Genomic DNA, 22916 nt, shown 5'->3' with positions numbered 1-22916 from the left:
ATATGATTTACAGGACCAAAAATATCATCTCCCAAAACTCGTAACTATTTATACATTTGACTGCTTCCCTCCAAGCCAGTGTATCCGCCCAGGGCCAGGACAAAGACAGAAAGCATACTGGAAAACAGATATATAGGGGGGATAGAAGACGCAGTAAGTGCCTCCCTGCCCACTATGGGAGGTCAGGAACCCACCTAGCTGGTGCCTTAGATGATATGCATAATGCTGTAAAGCAAAAAATATAAACCTTCCCATAAATTTCAACATTCTCAAATAGGTCTCAACCCTTTGAGCTTCGTGCTGTCAGACAGATATCCAACATCCTTATAATTTGGGGTTCAAACCCTAGTGAAGGAAGGAAGAAAACTTGCTTTTTTTCCAGTATTTTTTAATCTGCTTTGTTACATTGTGTCATACTCACCTCAACTATCAGTTTTTTTTCAGACTTCTTAATAACTTTTGACAATAATTACATAATGTTTTTGTTTTTAAGGGTTTTACGGCGTGTGCGACACATTTAGGTCATATCAACGCCAGTAAAAAGACAAAAATGGAATAGTCAAAATATTCTAGGTTTGCAATCAAAGCACCCAAGAAAAAGTAAGAAACCAGACACCAGCACAGGATCCCATTAAGAGTAAGAGGAACATACTCAAATGTTTACAGAATACATAACTGACAATACATAACAGAGAGATGATTTACAAATAAAAAAGATATCATCTCCCAAAACCATAACTATACATTTGACTGTTTCCTTCCCTGTCAAGGATCCAGTCAGGGCTGGGACAAAACTAATTAATCCCATTCCAAGACAAAGACAGGAAGCAACTCGTAAAACAGATATGAGGAGATAGAAGACATAGCATGACCTCCTGCCCACCATGGGAGGTCAAAGGAGCCCGCCCAGAATTACGACATGGTTTTCTGTTCTTTATCATAATCCACAGTTCATTTGGACATCATTCTCTTATTAGATTTTTTATGAAATATGTATAAACAATGATTTCTAAAATATTTCTTTTTTTTTTTTTGTACTTCTCATAATAATGTTTCGATAAACATGAAATAACAGTATGACAGTGATTGTAACGATTCAAAACAATTTTTTAAAAGTTATAACTTAAATATATGTTGTAGTAGAAAAAGTAATCCTGTAATAATACTAGTGGCGGCAGCAGTAGTACAAGTAATAGTAGCAGCGGTCTAGGACCTTTATTTTCAACCAATTTTTGTCTATCGTTCAAAACACATACTGTGACATAATGATAGAAGCAATATTTCATCTAAATCAGGAAAATACTTTGCTTTATTTAACTTAAAAATATTTTTCCCCATTTGGCAACATTATCAAATTATATTTATACACTTGGGACAACACGTGAGACTCCTGTCAAAACCAGGTATTAGCTCTTCTATATGCATTAAAATACACTTTGAAGTATAACAAATTATACAGGAAAAGGTGTGAAAGAGAATAATGCTTTGGTTAGGGAAAATCACCCTCTGCCACACCAGATCACAATCATGGAAGATAATAATAATATACAAGGAATTTGGAATTTCAATTTTCAACAAGCACAACTTTATGACCCATGATTATTCAAACTAGTGTTATATCAGGGTAGAGAAAATGCCATAGAATCATTGTCAAAAGATGAAATTTATACAGTACTCTCTGGATTCTAGCACACTCTCAAGAGAAGCCAAAAAGCATGCTAGAATCTGGTATCTGAGCATGCCGAAATCCGATATGCTTACATTCCGTCACCCGACTCCAGCAAGTACAATATAGAATACTTTATTATAACATTTTTTTACATAGAATCTTAGAGAAAAAAAATAAGTAAAGTTTTGGTGGGTTTTTATCTTTTTTATTTTATTTTATCATTAAAACTTAAATTTACATTATGGCATCAGCTTCACCTTGGCATAATACCAGATTGAAGCTGTGGGATACATTTTCAAACTTATAGATATATAATGTCTAAAATATTAAAATATTAAGAGAAGTATAAGAAAACGATTACTTGACGGGAAATCTTATAAAGTCGGTTTGGCATTAAACTGTGACAATTTCAATGAAAGTGAAAGTGTGCAACAACTTGATATGTATTCATGATCCACCTCGAATGACCACTGTAATTAAATAAGTCAATGATTACCCACAGAGTATAAATTAACTATGGATCATGTTGTATTTCATACATACATTACTATATTCCAATCACTCTTAGTCAAAATCAAAGGATCTGATAATTAGTTACAGATCGTTTTATTTCGAAATGTGACATTACATAACAGTAAGATAATGCACTTTCTTACATTTTTTTTATTTTAAAATAATTGTACCATCTCTTAGATTTTAATCATTCTACGATGCTGATAGTCCACTATATGTTGCTGCTATTGAATGTAGGTAAATTAATACAAAATATAAAAATAATGATAATAATAACACATTTGCAGGTGTTAAAAAACATATAACCATATTTTACCGACCCCAAATCTTATTGTAAGGAAGCTGCCATGGGTAACAAAATATGTTTGATCATATTGCCGTCTGGAATTTAGAATCAAAAACTCTCCCACAGGTGTTAAACTCAGGCAGTCAATGCCAGGACACTCTCTTCAAGTCTTGAACATCCTCATCTCATCAAATTTGCTTTCACAGGGTCAGGCATTTATCCAACCACTGGAAACAAAAGAGAATCAAAACAAATTATCAAGTGGTACAAAAATAAATAAAGAAGTTATTTTGCATTTTTATAGTTACCAGCCATTTACATGGGAATACTTAATAACCTGAAATAATTGTAATGATTGGTAATTTGGAATACTTGTATTTGTTTTGGATTTTGTTAACGCTATTCTATTGTTTCATCCTTCAGATGATTTTGCCTTCGCCATCAAATAATATAGAAAATCCATCAAACAAACATTCAATGTTTACTGCTAGATTCACCTATGTTGAGCAAAGGGGTAATTATCTTGTTTAAGGGAAAATATTAAAGCGGGAATCATTTCCTATCATTCACATAAAAACTTTTAAACCAAGGAAAGAGATAATAAAGTAAGGATTTTAACCCCAAAAAAAATAATTTACCTGTTCTAGTGAGAATGCAGCAATCCCTTCTTTCTGTGAATGATGGAATGTATCTGTGTGAAAGAAGAAAGAAAATTAGGCAAATGGAAAATTCAAATGGTTTTTGTTCAGCTTTACATACAAAATAAAGTGATGCTAAGCTGCTAGCAGATGTGGACTATAAAAAGTAATATTTCTGTTTTTTGTTGACTGGCTGAAGAAGTGTTTTGAGCCCAAAACGTTCTGTGTTTGGTATTTTGTTCTTTTTTAAACAAAATACTTACTTTTCAGAAAAGAGAAAATGTAATTTTTCAACGCCATTTTGAAAAAAATAAATCAACATACACTCCAGCACGGTTTCCACGAACTCATTTGATTGTCCTGAATTTTTTCCTTATTATTCTTTGTTATCATTCCATTCCTTCCACGAACAAATTTTTACCTCAAACACGGTTTCCTCAAACTAATTTCCCCCAGCCAATGTAAGAAAATTTAATTAATTAGTATTTAAATGGTTTTTATGCATCCTGTGATTTCAACCACTGATGACTTACTGTGACATTAGTTACTTATGCGTGTATCTGTCTACCCTGCATGAGTATGTATGCAGTATGATACACAAGCAGACACTCATACACTCCATCGACATTTCGCATAAAAGGCACCCCTCTGCTTTTTCTAACCACTTCGCCATTAGTTCCAATGCCACACGCCGTGATCATGGTTGGCTACCACGGTAAGTGAATGTTGTGATACAGTAACGCCCCCCCTCCCCCCAAAACATACACATACACACACACACATCAACCCCTTGTAACATATCAATAAAGTAAATAATAATAAAGTTCTCTTTATTCATCCTCAAGTAGAAATTTGTCTTAGAGTCTATTTCCGCTGAGGCACACTGCCTCCCCCCACCCCTCCTCCTCATCAAATGCAATGGCAATGTACTGTTTCCTCGAACGTTTTGCTTGTCCCGAGGAGTTCGAGGAAACCATGCTGGAGTGTAATTTGCATTGGAAGAGAAAAACATGTGTTGTCTTTGTGGTGTTGGCATCCTGAACAAACCATGCTAATGAATCCACCAATGACAGGTAGGTTTAGGTGGATTGTTAACCCTTTAACTGCAAGACTTATGTTTCTTTCTTCTAATAATTTCAAAAATTATTTGGTTACAACTGCAGACATAATCCATTTTACATAGTGAGCAGCCCTACTGATACGACTCAATTTATTTTGGAAGCCTGAGTTGCATCTGTTACTGCTCTCATAATGAAAATGGTTAGTATGGTGTCATCTTTAAATCAATCTTTATTCTAACTACAAGAATATAAATGAATTCCCAAGTCAGATGGTTTAAATAAGCATTTTTCTATAATGCCATTAAATATATTTGAAAACTTACTGAAAGTCTTCATTAGTCTTGCCATCAATGCCAGGAAATCATTCAAGCTAATCTGTCCTTTTTCATCCGCAAATCGAAAAACCAGGGAGATAAGTGTCTTGTGAGGTACCTTATATCCTGAAATATAAAAAGTTATATCGTGATAGACTTTGGTTAAAAAATAAAAAAAAAGCAGGATAATGTTTTGGAAAAAATAAACAAGTAAAGATGTGTGTTTGTCAGGGTACATTCCAAAGATTCTTTTTTTTTTTTTATAATAATGGCAAATGTCTCCAAAAGCAAGTCTTTTCATCACTAGACGATTCTCAATCAGTTAAATTATTCTTGAGAGACCTGGAATACTAAATAATGGTTTAAAGTAGTCCTTCATAGCCATCAGGTCCATGGGAAAGAGTTAATCCAAGTTTTTGTAGTAAAATGACAGTGATGAATTGTTTGCTAACGACCCTTTAAAAGTATGCTAGTCTACAGCGAGTGCTTTCCACCAGACCTAACAGATACAACTACCTAATCACTGCTGCATAGAAAGAGGGACTAGAAGAAAAAAATTGCCTGCAGCAGAATGAACGCTTGTCTCCTTGTTTGTGAGGCAATGATTCTATCACAGTACTATTAAAGTATGGCTTATTATAAATAAATTATATTTGTCAAGTGGTTCAAAATTATTTTAAAAGGTTTTTAAATGTTATTCTTTAACACACTCTGTCTGCCATTTAAATCTATGAGACAAACCATTGAAACTTCCAAACAAGACAAAATATCAGTGTCTCTACTCGCATTCGCATCCTCAAAAAGCAACAAATTATCACCATATTGGCCCATCCTTTCCAAAAAGTTTATATAGAAACTTAAACTCCTACTCAAGTGATGAAAAAACTGTCATTTTCTTATCATTACCTGCAGCATTGACAGCTCCTCTCAATTCCCTGGAGTCGATTGTCCCAGAATTATTTGTGTCATATTGATAGAAGAATTTCTAAATTTTGAGAAGATATAGGGAAAAAAATGTCAATGCCTTGCTCAAAAACCATTAATTAAAAATGTAAGATTTGTAATCCAGTAGTAAGACACTGTTCGTGAAATATAGGTCAAAGGTTCGAATCCATTTTAGGTGATCCAAAGTTCAACCCTTGAAAAAAGTTCTTTATTCACATTTTTTCACACAAAAAAACTCGGGTGTAAAATGTGTACCTGGCTGGTAACAACAGAATCTATGTTGAAAAGAAATTATAATAATGCCTTTCAGGCTGAATGGCTCTTCCAATATGGTCAGTGTTGTTATTGGCTTGGGACCCCTTGTAAAGCACTTCAAGCATATTTAATGGAAGTTGCGCTATATATAAGCACGCTTTTAAATACATGTATAAAATCGTTTCATTTTTTTAAATGTCAAAAAATTAAAGCCTAATTTTTTTAAATATGCCAAGAGAGCATTCAGTTCATAAATATTTTTCATCAAAAAGGATTTTAAAACCAAATATAAAAGAAAAGAAATGAAAGTATGAAACAAATGCATCAATAATAACAATGACGGACACTAAATACTAAGGTATTCCAAACTCTTGTAGATGCAGTAAAATCAAACAATGAATATGAACAGAATCATAGTTTATTCCAGTTAAATCAAAACATTTCCTTATGTTTTGTACATTAAAAATTTGAATTGACAAATGACATTCGCTCACCTTCCAAATCCTCAAATAATTCCACAAATATTGAAATTCACTGAAGCTGAGCCGACCACTGCCATCAACCTGTTGTATGGTTAAGACTCATAACTTTCTACATCTAATTTAAAAATTAAAAGTTTAATTCTTTTCTTAATTCTAACCATAAACAAAAATCAAAGCCCTAACTGCATTTCTTAAATGAATTGAAATATGAAAAAGAAGTAATTGCTCCCATTTACGATGCCTGAATAAATAACTTTTCTTTTCAATAAAATAGAAACTTGATTACAAAAGTTTATTGTGAAGATTTCATGGAATTAAGGATACATCCATGAGATTGACAAAAGCTCTGCATGCCTCAAGACTGATGTTTCTGTGGTTGGGATCTGTTAAGGAAAAAAAAAAAAAAAGAAAGAAAGAAAGAAAAGCTCGATTAAATTCTGTATATGCATGAAACTAAAGTGAAAGACGAGAAAAAATAATACTATTACAAGACTCATACACGGCATTTTAATTTGAGACAGTAACAAGTCATTGCTTTTAAAATCTGGTGCCATAAATATTCATAACACTTTATTAAATGTTGAAGCTTAAAGAATAAAATTTCGGAAATCAAATGTAAACAATGTCATGTGATGTATTAAGGCGAATAGGCAAGGAAACTAGATTGGAGAAGCACTTCATTGACATCAAATCGATATCTTAAGGTCAATTTTTTTTGGTTTCCACCTTTCTACATCCTACCCATCCCTGGCGATCCAGTAACGATTCAATAGCTAAATTGATACATTAAATCTGATGGACAGTAAACTATAAATTCAGAAAAGTGAGTGGAGCAGGCAGTTATATTGATAATAACAAGAAATGAAGTGAGTAGAAAAGTGCCAGAAGACCATAGAGAATAAAAACTATGCAGTGATGAAGATTCGAACCCACGACCCTGTTACGGCAACTCTGACTGCCCCCAAGAGGGATGCTCCACAATCAACAGTATTACCTTCTGACGCTACTTCATTTCTTGTAACTCTCATATAAACCAGCATTATATTTAGATGATACCAACCAACAGTTATGATTCATTTCACAAGCCATAAAAAACGAAGATTCCAGCTTTAGAAAAAGATATATATATGTATTGAAGCTAGACATAACCATACCTTTCTTCAAACCTTCATTGATTGTATCTTGAAGTTCAAATGCATTCAGCTCCATATCCTGTTTTAAAAAATGAAATTATAATATCATAAGGATTTTGCAAGTTCAAAAGTTTTCCTTATGACATGACAATCCAGTTTAAATTCACACATTCAAAACAATATCATAATATGAAGACAATGAGAATAAATCTAAATTGTGCCTGACATACTTTCTGTAGCCTCATAGTGCTTAAATGAAATTTCTATTGCTCTAAAATAAAGCTAACTTCCTTCCATCCTCCTCATTTGACATGCTTCACTGCATTGGCGGTCAAAGCTCTCCACTCTACTCTTTCCTGTATTTTCTGTACCACGTCAATGTTTCTTTCTGTTGCCAGCCATTCTGTCACACTGTCCATCAGCTTTCATCACCGCCACCAGATGCTCCTTTTCCTTCCATCTTTCCTCTAATTAATAAGCTTTCCAACCATTTCTTTCTCAGAAAATATCCCATGAATTTTGCCAGTCTACTTATCTTCATTAATGAGCGTGAGCATTCCATTATCTCCATCACTTCTGTATTTGTCTTTCTGTCTGTCCATTGGATTCTCACCATTCTCATGAACCACATCTCAATCACCTCAATTCTTTTGACTATTTGCCTACTATCTTATGAGTATGGGTTCAAACCAAACATCTCAAAGCCTTTATTTTTTTTAATTCAGGTAATGACCATGGTTTCTGGATCCTTCTCATTTATGCTGAGATCCATTTTCTCGCTTTCAGTCACAACTTATCTGCCACATCTTGTTGGTCATTCTCATTCTCTACCACAAGGGTTGTGTCATCTTCATATCTGATGTTGTTTACAGTTTCAGAGGTTTGTTTTGTTTGTTTGTAAGGGTTTTACGGCGCTTGCAACACATTTGGGTCACAGCGCCAGTAAAAATGAAGAAAATGGGATAGTAAAAAGTTCTAGAATTAAATTAAAGCACACAAGAAAATGTACGACATAGGGGAATTGGTTCAAATAGGAAACAGATGTAGATAGATTCCAAGAACACACCATCAAAGTACTTAGTTGAGATCACCTAAAAGTCTCATCCAGACGTTTCAGAGGTTCAGAGAATAATAACAAAAACTCGGTTTAAGGAATACAAAAGATGAAAATGGACTTGAATAAGACCTGACAAAATTTCGAAAAAGACAAATTGATTATATTTTGATAAATAAACATTTCAGGAATGCGGTAAAGGTAAAGGTCTACAATATACCCAGGTGTGGATTGCAACTAAGATCACTAGATACCCGGTAATTGCAAAATGACAATCTAAAACTGAGTATAAAATTTCATCTGGAGATATTGAAAGATAATGAGAAAATAAGAGAAGAATACCAGGCTGAGGAGGAAAATAGATTCAAGATAATAGAAACCATTCAAGAAATTGATGACAAATGGGAACAATTCAAGGGAGTGATCATGGTCTGTATAAGTAAAAGATAGAGAAAAAAAAACGAAAAAAGAAAAACAAGACAAAGAGAAGACGGAGAAAGGACAACTAAGAGAACTTTGAGGAACTTAATAAGATCATAAAAGCAAAATATGAAGCCAAGACTAGATTGCTATAAAAAAAATGTAGAGATATAGAAATGGCTTACATCCTGAATCAAAACAGCATGTACAGAAGGGTAAAAGAAATAAGCAACAACTTCCTTTACAATAAATATCAATACATCAAAAAGAATAAAATCTACTCAAGTCTTGAGATAACTTATGTCTCTTGATTCCACATGAAGCATAGACATAATTTTAAAAATACACAAAGGAAAAAATGAAATACCTCTCCTGAGAGTCTGTAAAATAAGTTTTTGAAGTTGTTTTCTTCCTCCTTGTACTCAGGGCTTGTGGATGGATAGGTGGAAGGAGCAGCCTCTGGTTTCTCATCACAATATCTTTTTAGAAAAAGAAACAACTAATGTTTTTTTCTGGTATCACTATTATCGCACACATTTTATAAGTGTTTATCTATTATTTATTTTTCCAACACATAGATTTTTCCACAAAAAAAAAGGAAAGAAAAATTAATAAAAAGCGTTTATATCATTATCAGAGAAAAGTTTTATGACGAAACAAAGAGTTTTACAAATATTTCAAGCATCTTTTCAGTGATCAAATCTAAATAACAAATACTTCCATTTGTAAAATATTAAGAAAAAAATGATGCCATGTGAATCATACAACAAAGACAGTTATCTCAAGTAGATCTCCATAATTGTTGATGAGCATTTTGAGTTGGGGGGGGGGGGGTGTCTGGTTAGCTCATTGGTATGACACTTGCTTCACATGCAAAGGGACCTAGATCGATCGATCCCAGGTGCAGTTGAGATTTATTTCTGATCCCTCTGTCCACCAAGCAGTGATTGAATAGCTAGATCTGTTCGATCTCCTATCCAAAGGATAGCAAGCAACTGCTATTGTCCGTTTCATGCAATAGATACAGGGATAACATACAGATCCAAGGGCCCAATGGCTCTAAATGACTACTTCTATTTTGATAGTTGAGATGAAGTTATAAATATTAAATAAATTGCAGGTATATAATAAACATTTGTTCCACTCTATAGGATGTAATCCTAAGTCAGTATATTGGGCAAAATGACTAAAATTAATTCCCAGAATATTACTCACTCGGCAACATTTCCCTTTTCAAAGAAAAACCTGACAAAATAATCTGCCTCTTCATCTGCATCCCATGTTGTTGGTACAAGAACATAATCACCGGGCTGAAGTGTCAGTCTTTTGCCAACCTGTCTGGAATTTGTGTATGCTCCACTGGAGGCAACTCTTTCGTGGTAGTTGAAGAAATCTTTTTTGAGAGGTACTGTGTACCCTTTCTCTAACTTTGAGTAAAAAAAAAGACAAAAACAAGTTTCATGTCAAAGAATTTTTGAAAATCACAGGACTTATGAATTGATGTATGTATATATAGTTGATTTGATATAGCAATCAAATGATGATTATATAATTTACGATTAAGTGGATGAATTTGATTTTAAAATTTTGTTATACATTGCCTAACTGGCTTGGCATGAAATCTCATACCTTTTTTTTCCAGAGAAAAAAAAAAGAAAAAAAAGAAACAAATTCAACCAACAAAATGGTTAACAATGAATATTTTTTTAATGAAAAAAAAGTAAAGACTCAACAATCAGATCTGCTTTAATTTGCCATGGATTTTATCATGCATTTGTTTCCTGTTGAGCACTATTACTTCATAGTTTTTGTTTGTATATAAATATATATTTTTTATATCAAAGGATCAGTAAATAATTTTTAATTTTTGTTCATTTCTAAGGAACTGTTACTTGCTACCACAATCTTCAGAAGATTGCCAAAGCAGGAAAAAGTTCAGTTGAAGTGAACAAAATTACGCTTTAAACGTTTTATGTCTTTCTCTGAATAAAAGCAGACTATATTAAATCTGCACATTTATTCCCAAAGGCGTGAGAATGAGGGAAGAAAAATGTGCACTACAACAATGTCTGTCAATTATCAAATATACAAAAAAGAGTTTTGAATGAATACAACTGTGTTAAAATGAATATCACAATTTAGCATCTGCATTTATGTACTTATAAGTGACTTCTGTCTTTCAGATTTGCATCATTCTCTCACAAATTAAAACAACCCATTGAAATCTACTTTAAGCAGTTTAAAAAAGAAGTCTTAATGAAATGTACATACTTGGTAAATTTGAAAGCCGATGTGGAAAAACTTTTCTCCCTTCTGTTTTATCTTCCTTCTATCCTTCTGCATTAGTTGCACAATGATGCTGCACACATCATCTTCATCATCATCCACATCCTCAAGACGTAACACATATTGAGGGTTTGTGTAATATGTGTCTAAAATGGAATTTTACAGACAATCGAAAACAATTAAAATCACACGGGTAAGCGTTTTCGTTTTGATGTCTACCTTAGTATTTTATACTAACAGAAAAGTAATCGAGGGAACCATATACCCTAAAAGAAGTAAAAAACTCTGCTTTCTCAGATTGGCACAACTACAGTTTTGAACGAAAGGTTAGGGCTAAAAAACATGATTCTGCATTATCATTATTTATTTTAAATCTCTGTATTTTTAAGATACTTATTAGAATAAATAGTACGACAAATTTGGAAGGAATCAGTTTGGCCACCACAGAGTGTCATGTGCGTTTGTGAGGTAAAAACCATGAAATATTCATACTGAGAAATATGGAAAAATTCATCAGAAATGTATGTATAATATGAAGAAAATTGGATGAGGAAATAACTTACAACATCGAATTCAAAATTATTTTTTTTAAAGTTATACGAAAATGAATACTTTAAAAATCATATCGAATGTTTCTGAAAATGTCATTGCTCAAGTTAAATCATGTCATATCATGACATTAACAAATCTAAAAATATTGGATTTTATTATTTAAATATTATTATCAATGAAATCAACATTGTGGGTATAATTACTCATTTAAACCATAAAGCGATTACAACTATCTTTGTTCATACCACTTAAATTCATGCAAGTTTTGGGAGAGGAAAGCTATCAGAAGGAACTTTTTTTGTTGTTTGCCTTGTCTTCAATTGTTGCAGTAAAATCATCTTTCTTTTTCGATTTACGCAGATAATATCCATTTTTAATAATTATGCTGTTACTTTATCACACAAATACAAAACAATTGCAACAAACCAATGATTAGTTGAAAAACCTACCTTGATTGGCAGGTCTTCCACCAGCATTATAGCCTTTGATCCATCGACCACTATGCTCTACAACATGCCATTTCCTTTGCATGTCAATTGGAGAGTCCGGTGACAGATTGCATATGGTCAGTGTGTCGAAATTTTCACAAAAGTCCTCAAAGTCCATCCTGCGGAAAATGCAAAATTGACTGATTTTATTGATCTCATTTTGTTTGTATATTGTTAAAAACATAAACAATAAAAGGCCACAATGTTTCTCAATATATTAGTTCCATGTCATAGCTGTAAAGTAACTCATTACTTAAAGTAATTCATTATGACATGTTTAGAAAGGAAAATGCTAAATATGAAATACAATAATATTTACTGACTTTACTCAAATTTGACCCTTCCTAAGCACAATCTTTATCTTGCTAGCTATTGTAAGTTGGAGTAATGAAATGTAAACGTTTCTTATCCTGTTTTTGTTTTTTTTCTATCATGCAGATTCAATAATTTTTCAAAACCAGGACTTTGTGAACTAAAGTGCCAAACAAATGATAAAGATCAAATTTCAATTTCTATTTAAATTTGGCATGAAAATTGTTTTACAAACAATGTCTAAACTTCATGATTTACTTATAATACATAATGTTGTTATTGACCATCCTTGTTTAAGGTTTCTTAGCATTAAATCAAGAAAAAAAGCAAAGACTGAACAAGACTTCTTTCCATTTTAAATTTTAAGAAAAAAAAAAGAAAAAAACAAGCAAACAAAAAAAACAAGAAACAAAACTGACCAGAACTCGCCATCGTCTCTTTGTATGAGACCAAGTCTTTCCCTATCAGCTGGAGATATCTGCTGCCAATCTGGTGACCTGGGGAGTAATTATTGTCAAGATATTTAATCAAATCTTTTAAGGCAACATCTCTGTGACTCCATTAGTTCTTTGATATCTAAATTTCAGCAACAGAAAAAGTCTATTCTAAATTTAATCTCTTTATTTATGGTGATTAAAAGCAACATGGGCACATTAATATGATGGAAACCTCATATCATCTATATTATGAGTTCAAAAAGAATAATTATACGTCTCCCTTTTCTCTTGTACTAATGCAATAACTTTATTATTATCCCCGTGTATCTTCAAACTCCTTTCCTATGATCGTAACCTAGTTATTGCAATTTCTTTTTCTCTGACAACATACAAATGACCCACATTGTTTCTCTGATTTAATAAAAGCAACTGACAATTTGATGTAAATAAGATTACCATTCACTCCATCGTCCTCTCCATTCTTTACCATCTCCATGTGGATTTCTGATGCGAATCAAATTAACAGGGACTTGACCAGTCAGTATCTGGAGAGAAAGAAAGAAAATTTTTTTTTTTAAAGCAGAATAAATTGGTGTATTGAAGGAAGACCATAAATCATGTGTTGTACGATATTCTAATAGAGGAAAAATACAAAATTATATTTATTTCTTCAAATTCGAATAAAAATTAAATTAAATATTTTTCAGTGTTGAATGAATTAACATGGTTTCCAATCAACATTTAAATGTTAATATTTCAACAAGATGTAATTGGTCAGGTTTTGGAGTTTTTTTATGCTTGTCTTTTTTTTTTTTTTTTGAATCATGCATGGCACAAACACAATGTCAAGCACTGGATGATGCACAAAAGCCACTGGAAACTCTAAGGGCAGCTTAGTAATTTTACAGGCATGGTGAGTGACATATGCTTAAGAACATCTCATTGTTTCCAAAAAATATTTTCTTCCTCAAATGTGGTGCTAAGTCCACAAAGACAAAAAAATAATTTTAATGAGGATATGGTATTGTGTATTATCTTAATTAAAGTGTATACGTGATTGTCTTTCAAATATTGATTTTTGAAAGCATGTATCTTGTAAACACGACTCACCCTTCGTAAGTCTGTAATACTGTAAGCATGACCAGCAACAAGACCATTACTCATGACAGCTTCTCCTTGCCCTTTGTCCTGTATCGAGGATAAGAAAAGACAATGTGAATACAAACAAAACAAAACCACTTATAAACTACAAGAGAAGGTTTTTTTTTATAAAGGCAATCGCAGATTATTCCGAGGCTGATCCAAATTATGGAGTTAATGACCAAAAAGAACAAACTTTATGGACTAGTTTCAACTCACCAAACGTTAACCCCAACTACCAACAATGATAAGCATCAAGCTTGACTTTCTTATCTTTTTTTTTAAGACAACTAATTTTACAGAGACATATGTTATTAGCATGTATCCTACATGTTAATTCTGGTCATTTGTTCAGTAAGTTATCGTCATTATAATATAATACAACAAAATCATTTGATAAAGGAATATGAAAAGACAAATTGTGCTATACACAGTTTTGATACTGTATGTCTGTGATACAAAACACTAAAATTTTAAAGGTTATTAGTTACTACTAAGAGAAAAGGTAAGGACAGTGCTGTAAGAGTGATATTAGATAAAAACAAATGAGCTGGGGCTGTGTCAGTTTTAAAAAATGGGATCTTGAAAAGAGGGAGGGAAAATATGCATTCCCACACCAATCAAACGTGTGACCCTCCAATACAAAATCCAATGACTTGATCACTATGCGAGAGACTGATGAAACATCAAACTAAATAAATAACTGAGTAGTAAAAGGTAACAATACACAGACATAACCAGGCCCAATCAGTCCCAACACACAGATATAAATATGTCTGATAAGTACCTCAAGCTCAAGTCAACACTTTCTAGTATTGAAGAAAAAAAACAAATCATGGATAGTAAAGTCCATTAATTTATATTTTTAAAACATTATATATACCAAAAACTTACACCAATACCACAGCCAATTAGGGACATGCGTTCAAGAGACTTGAACAAAATATTCACAATATTGTTGGGAACATCGGCATCAGGCCCATGAAGTATGTATTCCTCAGTGATTCCTCCTGTCAAATCTGTCAGGGAGTCAGCAAGTACACCGCTTTTGAGGGCCTCGTAAGATCCATATACTCTGAAATGTCAAAATTATACTTTGTGAATAAGAAATTCAGAGGGCCTAAAGGCTCAATTTGTAATTTAACATCTGAAAAAGCCTGATTAAAATCTGTCGCATCTCATAATTTATATATTAAAGAAAAAGAACCCCCCCCCCCCCCCCCAATCTCATCAATCCGTCATCTCCACTCAGAGGAAAATGGGTAGATGCTCTATTTTAGATCTGACAGAACGTACTTTGCAACAAACAATTGTCCTACATTCAGGGTGACAAGCAATTGGTAGTCTTTATATCATAGATAAATCAAGACTCCAAGGGTATTCATGTCAAAAATTAATGAAAATGTTCAGCAAACAAATGAGATTGTCTAAAACAAAATATGCATCATACAATGTCCATTTTCATATGATGCTAAATTCGAAGACAACCAAAGTAATATTTTCCAATCCCTCCTTAGATTTAATGAATCTCAAGCTATTAATATCACTGAAATATCATTTGAAAGATTTACAATCAATATTAAATGTAAATTCTACAATCATCCTAAAAAATCATTAAAAACTCTCGTTCCCTAGGACTCTATGAAGGACTTTATTGTTTACCAAGAGATTCTCATATCCATTTAGATATGAAGGGGAACTACAAGAATATTATGTTTCATGTAAATCTCTATCTCTGGTGTTCAGTCTCTTTCCTTTCTTTCTATTATTTTTACTCAAATCTTTACCCAATAGGTAAAACTCTGACTTAATGCTTTGAATGCCAGAAACATTAACACTAATAGACATACTTAGCATAGGCTTTCTCCATCAAGGGTCCCCAGAACTCATTGGGTTGAGTTGAGTTGACAAAGGCAAGCTGCCCTCGGACAGTGGGTAGAAGGTCATCTACAACAACTTGTATCCATTCTCCAAAATGCCAGAAACAAAACCTGAAGACTCCAGAGTACCAGCCCTCTTGAAAGCTTTGGCCTGGAGGTATCACCCGATGAATCAATTGTCTGTGGTCTGGACCAGAAAGGCAAGCCATAGCTGCCACAAACCAACAGTCTCCTGTTTAGAATGATTCAAGGAGAAAACAGTTTTACATCAAGTAACAATATACTGAAACAATGTTTGGCTCAATTCAACATGATCCGAGGAAAAGAGGAACAGAGGAAGATATCTGAGTGCTTTCTCCTTTAACCTTTACATTATTATCATTATTATTACTTTTATTATTTATTACTATTATTATTATCATCATCATTTATCATCATCATCATCATCATCATCATTAACATAATTATTATCATTATATTATCATTATCATTTTCCTGGTCGATACCATGTTTACCTATGATGCACATGTTCATATATAATAAATAACATTATCATTTCCTGCTTTGTTATTCATTGGCGAGGCATTATGAAATTATATCAAAACATTTTATATCTGTCAATTCTTACCTAACATCCCTTGGCGGATGTCGAAGCGACTGAACCCTTGTGACACAAACTTTGGAGGATATCTGTACATCCCTGCTATATCCTGAAAATGAGACAAAATATGTAGATCATGTATTTATGATTGTCAGTGAAATCCAAAGTGATAGAAGGGGATTTTCAGGGACAAATATTGCCTATTGTATACTAGTGTTCAGAGTTCTCTATTCATTGAGGGGTAATTGAGCAATACAAAATTATAATTATTATCATTATTGTTTTGATAAAAAAAATAACAAATCAAATTCCCTTTATTCATCCTATAGGGGTAATTTCTCTCTAGGGTCTATTCCAAGGGAAGATTGGAATCAGTGCAGCGCCACAAAGTTAGTTAGGGTGAGGTGATTTGCTCAAAGCCACATAACGTAGAGGGTATTTGAACTCGGTACCTTACCTTTCAGGTACGAAGCAAAGACCTTACCATGGAGCCAACTGTCCCATTTGTTGTTGCAATTGTTATTATTATTATTATTATTATTATTATTATTATTATTATTATTATTATTATTATTATTATTATTATTATTATTATTATCCTTATTATTATTATTATTTTTTATTATTATTATTATTATTATTATTATTATTATTATTATTATTATCATTATTGCTTTTGCTGTTGTTGTTGTTGTTGTTGATATTATTATTTATTGTTGTTGTTGTTATACTACTACTACTACTACTACTACTACTACTACTACTCATCTCATGTAGTTCCATATCTGAAGCAGACGTCGGAGGTCATCTTCCGCCAAGCTGATCTATCTCTTGCCAATTCTATTAAAGCAGCGCCACCTTTCTCAGCTTCATCTGTCCAAGTTCTTATCCCTTTCAAATACGTTATTTTTTGTCTTCCTCTTATTCTTTTTCCATTCATCTTTCCAGTCAAGGCGAGTATTTCCAAACCAGGGTGGCGGATAATGTGTCCTAAAAATTCCATTTGGCGTTTGATGATTTTTGTTATCAGTGATCTTTTTCTGTTTGCCATTTCTAAAATTTCTTCATTTCTTTTCCTTTCCATCCATGACACCCTCATCATTCTTCTGTAAAACCACATTTCCACTGCCTCCAGTCTTTTAACCATGGTCTTGTTTATGGTCCAGCTCTCACAACCATATAGCAGCACAGACAGTACATAGCAATCCAGGACTTTGATTTTTGTTTTCATGCTAATATTCCTGTTTTTCATAATTGTATGCAGCTGGTTGAATGCATTCTTCGCCATACCTATTCTTTTCTTTATTTCACAATCTGATTTTCCATTGGATGTTACATTGAAGCCTAAATATTTGAAACATTCAACTTGTTGTATTGTTTGTCCTCTGCTTGTTATTACACAGGCTGGTGGGTTATTATTTTTAGATACCGTCATACATTCTGTTTTAGATATATTCGGTTCCAGTCCCATATTTTCACTACTCCTGACTACAACATCCAGTAATTCTTGTAGTTCATGTTCAGATTCTGCCAGTAGAACCGTATCATCTGCATACCTCAGATTTGTTACATTCTTTCCTCCAATACACACCCCCTTCTTATGTTCGATATCTCTTAATATCATTTCACTATAGAGGTTGAATAAATCTGGAGACAAAACACACCCCTGCCTAACTCCTCTTCTAATAGGTGTAAAGCTGCTTAGTTCATTGTCAACACGCATTGCTGCTTCTTGTTCCCAGTACAAATTCCGTAATATTCTTAAATCTTTACCATCAATGTCCAAGGATGATAGAATTTTGAATAGTTTTTCGTGTTGTACTTTATCAAAGGCTTTTGAATAGTCGATGAAACACATATACAGATCTTTATTTACTTCAATACATCTTTCCATCAGCATTGATAATGTGAATATTCCATTTCTGGTACCCTTGTCCTCAACAAAACCAAATTGCATCTCCCCAATTTCAGGTCGTATTTTATTTCTTATTCTTAGTAAAATTATCTTCAAATTATCTACTACTACTATTACTAATAATAATAATAATAATAATAATAATAATAATAATAATAATAATAATAATAATAATAATAATAATAATAATAATGGAAAAGTAGCTCCAAAGTTTATAAAACTTCGATTCAAAATTCAAAGTGCCTTCAGTTCAAAAACAAAATAAAAAATAAAGAAAGAAATTACATTTAAAATTTTAAGAAAGTACCCAGAAATGGACGACCTATCATATTATTGGGATATCACAGTTTTTATTGGTAAGTCCCAAAACACCTTGTATAAACCAGATCTCAAGAGACCTTCCAGCAACATTTGGGCCACTTCTCAGGAGCACCTCACACATGCATATAGAAATACTACAAAACAATTTTTTTTAAATCAGTCACAGTATAAGTAAGTTGACTGGAGAGCGAATGTTTCCTTAACTCGGGTCAAATTGTAAAAGATCATTTGATTACTTAAACACAACTTAATCAACTATTCAAGAGTTAAATAACATCTAGAGAAAATGGTTTATTACAATGTCATCTGTATGGCAATACCTCTACAAACACATTGTAAACAAGCAACAGCTAAATAAGGTGGAAAAATAAAAATTAAAACTTTGACAATTTAATAAAGATCAATAGAAAAAAATGCGTTACTGTGAGCTAAACATAGCAAATTTGAGTTTGGTGCAAGTCCAGATAAAAACTAATTCAATTTAGATTTCTTTTTTTTGAAATATTAATATCAAAAATTATCTGAGTAATCTGGGGGATCAAATCTCTGCTTTCTAGAAAGATAAAGCAAACAGTCTTCAATTTGACACTAGCTAAACAAACCTCTATAATTTTTTTTATGGCATGATCTGGCAATGCATCATACATAAAATATTCTACTTTTGAGATTGCTATATCATCTAGAAGCAAACGAATACGTACCTTAGCACGCATCCATTCAAACTGATATGGTGGATTTCTACTATAGTAAATTGTTGAATCAGATGCCAAAAACATGTTGTCTTCATAAAGGCTGGCTCTTCGTAGATGATCTACTCGTACTTTCTCAAAGTCATGAAATTTGCTGTCTGCCACAGAGGCTTTGCTGCTGCCACTAGAAACGCTTCCTGCATTGCTTTCATTATCAACATTGCTCCTATTACTATTGCTTCGGTTGTAAAAAACATCTCTTTCCTGTTGCTGTTGTTGGTTGTTGTTGCTGATGTTGCTGTAGTTCTGTATGTTCGTGTAATTATTTTGATTCGGCGGTCCCCTGTTATCACTATATTGTTGTTGGGGTGATTGTGGTTGCTGGGGTGATTGTGGTTGTTGTATGGGTTGCTGTGGAGGCTGTTGACGAGCGAAGTCTGCTCTAGGGTCATTTATGTTAGGATTAGGAGGACCTCTATTCCTTTGTTGCTGGGCAAGGTTACTTCTGCTACCACCCAAACTGCTGCTTGTGCTATTGAGTCTTTCCTGTGATTTTGCTGCACGTCTCAATGATGCATTTCCATCATTACTTAAATAACTATCACTTGAATCAATACGTCCCCTTGCAGGCTGAAACGTAGCACCTCGCCTTTCTACCTGTGTTCTATTTAGTGTACCTGACAAATTTTGTTGAGAGCCGCCAGCCATTTGTGATTGAGAACCAATACGACCTGATCCACCTTTACCTGGGCGACCCAGGGAGTTGTAAGAATATGGGGAAGACATTTGAATAACAATAGAGTCCTTTAAACGACACGAAACCTTTGTTATGTACACATAATAAAGAAACAACCTTAAAACATGAAAGCAGAACGCTTGAATTTGTTTTCTTTTCTCAAAAATCCAAAAATACAAGTACGGAAGTGATCAGAGTCAGGGAAGCAGTGGAACTCTCCAAAAGATCAAAAAAGGTAAGAAGAACACCTGGTGACCTCACTAAAAAAGGTTCAAATCAAGGTGTCGCCCAACAGGTAAAAATTGTCACCACTGATTGGTCAAATCAAAGTGGGCGCGGTCAGCCTATTTTTACTCCGCATCAAAGAAAATGTCGAGAGCGGACCATGTTGAGTAACTTGCATTACTCATTCCGGGTTAGCTTGATGAAACAGCTGATGCGACAACGCGGAGTTTTCCCATCTATTTTTGGACAAAATAACGTCGAAACGTTTCTACGTTATCTCACGTTAGAGAACCGTTGTCCAATTTTTGTTCTCTCACGTATATAGTATATAGACAGTTTTGTGGTCTCGTGATATGACATTCGGACCTGTGGATCCAGGGTTCGGGGCACGCTATGAACGTCCATAGATTAGTCCTTGGAAATTGATTTTTACTCTCGCCGTGCTCAGTTGTGAAATCAGCAGGTACCTGGTCATTAACAGCGTTGCCTGTGTCGAAAATGTACAATCACCTTACAGCTATGCAACAGGCGAGTTATGTCTCGTCCCACATGTTACGTGTTGCAGTTGGCCACCATTGCGAATTGCTTTGAGCATGTTTAGTGGATATATATTGCGATATGTAAGACAAAGGTGGTGTTCTGGAACGGGAAGAAAACTACTGAAAATGGAGAAACTATTGTTTTGTCAGGAAGATCAGAGATGGATTTGCACTTACTTAAAATAACGACAATAAAAAATAATAATAATTACCTTAAAAAAGCATTCTGAGACGTTAATTGAATGGAACCCAATAAATCAACCCAAGACTGCTTTATACACGTCACAGCTCTACACTAAACTGTCTGTTTTAACCTGCTATGCCCCAACTGAAGATGCTGGGGATGAGCAAAATATTACTTTTATGACTGTATGCGATCGACACAATCAAAAATTCCCCGCCATGACTTACTCATTGTTATGGGTGACTTTAATGCAAGGACCGGAAACTTAAATAAATGAAGGAAAAGAACACTGGAGAAAGAAAGAACATGAGCATAAATAATAGGAAATGGAAAAATAGTTCAGTATATCAGTCAAGCACCGATTTAACGGCACTACAGGACCAGATTTCAGATAGAAGAGAAAATGAGCAGCATGGCTTGTTAGGTGAATATAATCGTCAGGAGTGACATCCCTTTACATCCAGGTGCAGCTTGGCTCCATCATTTAGGGATAATGGAGAATAAGGCTCCTTCCGCACTAGGACAGGACTGTCCCAGGACGAATTTGTCCTGTCCCACTGGAGAAAACTTCTATTCAAAAGGGGTACCGCACTAGGACAGGACTGTCCTGGGACACACCTTGCGTATCGCTTGCGCAAATGCATTATCACTATGGATGAAATAAAGGTAGCATGTGTATGTGCTTTGCTGCTTAGAAAAAAGAAAAATGGAAAGAGAAAACAATATTGGTTGCATCCTTTAATGACCCAAAGATTGCTCAAGGGAATTGATTCCAAAGACTCTATGGTGATCTCCGATCTTATCCTAATTGTTTTCTTGGAATCACCTCACTTTACCCAGGTGCAAATGAGTACCAGTTAGCTGATGAAAGTAATCTTTGACAGACTAGCGTCCATTCAAGAGGATAATAGAAAGTCAGCATGGCTCGGTGGTACGGTCTTTGCTTCGTACCCGAAAGGTACCGAAAGGTAACGCTGCTGCGCTGTGTGGCCTTGAGTAAGTCACCTCGCCCTAGCTCAATTTGCGGCGCTGCACTGGGGCTGACGCCTGGGTTATTCCAGTCTTCCCTTGGAATGGACCCTAGAGACAAATTTCCCCAATGAGATGAATAAAGGAAATTCTATTTTTCTTTAATTTCAAACTTTTATCTGTCTGCTCAACGCTACAGAAACATGGATAAGTTCCGGATTTATAAGCTTAGGAGGCAGGATGGCCGAATGGTTAGCGCTTTGTACTCTGGACTCAGAGGTTCTGTGTTTGATTCCGACCGAAGCCAATTTGTACTTTCCTAGAGCATGAAAATTTACTCCAATCACTCACTCTATTCAGGCGTAAAAGGGTACCTGTCAAGATGGGATAGTAATCTGCGATAGACTAGCGTCCTGTTCAAAGGTTTTCAAACAAATACGTTAATTGTCCGCTTCACGCTATTGAAACCGGGATAACTCCTGGACCATTGGCTACAAGGCTCTAAAGGACTTAAACTGTCTTACAATGAGCCCAAGTGGCCCAGAAGGACTTACTTAAAAAGTATTTTCATTAAGAATTCCCGAAATAAATAACGATAAAGATAATTGATCCCACAAGTTACCGAATAGATGTGCGACCGGTTTTAGACACTTTACTGCTGTGTCACAAAGTGTGACACTTCTTAAATTATATTTATAAACATATGTTATTAAATTGCCGAAAATGTTTATGTTGCTATGCATTCTGTACGTGGTTTCATCACCTAGAATTGTTTTTTAAATTGTTCTTGCTTTTTTATGTTTTTATAAGGGATGTAGGTAGTAGTGTACTCATCAGTGGCAGTAGCAGCAGCAGAAGCAACAGTAGTAGTA

The 22916-nt window shown here is 34.0% G+C and overlaps 1 protein-coding gene across 1 annotated transcript; it reads right to left on the bottom strand.

The window, feature by feature from the left end:
* Positions 1 to 1017: 1017 nt before the first annotated feature.
* Positions 1018 to 21533, bottom strand: LOC144956871 (calpain-9-like). The gene is made up of 18 exons (XM_078887661.1): positions 19404 to 21533; positions 16494 to 16575; positions 15836 to 16097; positions 14880 to 15060; positions 13956 to 14033; positions 13302 to 13390; positions 12828 to 12905; positions 12058 to 12215; positions 11042 to 11202; positions 9986 to 10197; positions 9138 to 9249; positions 7318 to 7375; positions 6488 to 6546; positions 6176 to 6244; positions 5388 to 5466; positions 4491 to 4607; positions 3107 to 3159; positions 1018 to 2695 (listed from the first exon to the last, which is right to left on the bottom strand). The coding sequence occupies exons 1-18, from the start codon at positions 20175 to 20177 to the stop codon at positions 2669 to 2671; spliced, it is 2649 nt and encodes an 882-aa protein (XP_078743787.1). The 5' UTR covers positions 20178 to 21533; the 3' UTR covers positions 1018 to 2668.
* Positions 21534 to 22916: the final 1383 nt, after the last annotated feature.

Source organism: Berghia stephanieae, chromosome 1 (genome assembly GCF_034508935.2).
Source record: "Berghia stephanieae isolate SIO BIC M18660-M18661 chromosome 1, UCSD_Bste_1.3, whole genome shotgun sequence".
Classification (NCBI taxonomy): Eukaryota; Metazoa; Mollusca; class Gastropoda; order Nudibranchia; family Aeolidiidae; genus Berghia; species Berghia stephanieae.
Note: the sequence above shows the minus strand (reverse complement) of the source record. Positions and strands in the feature narration are given on the sequence as shown.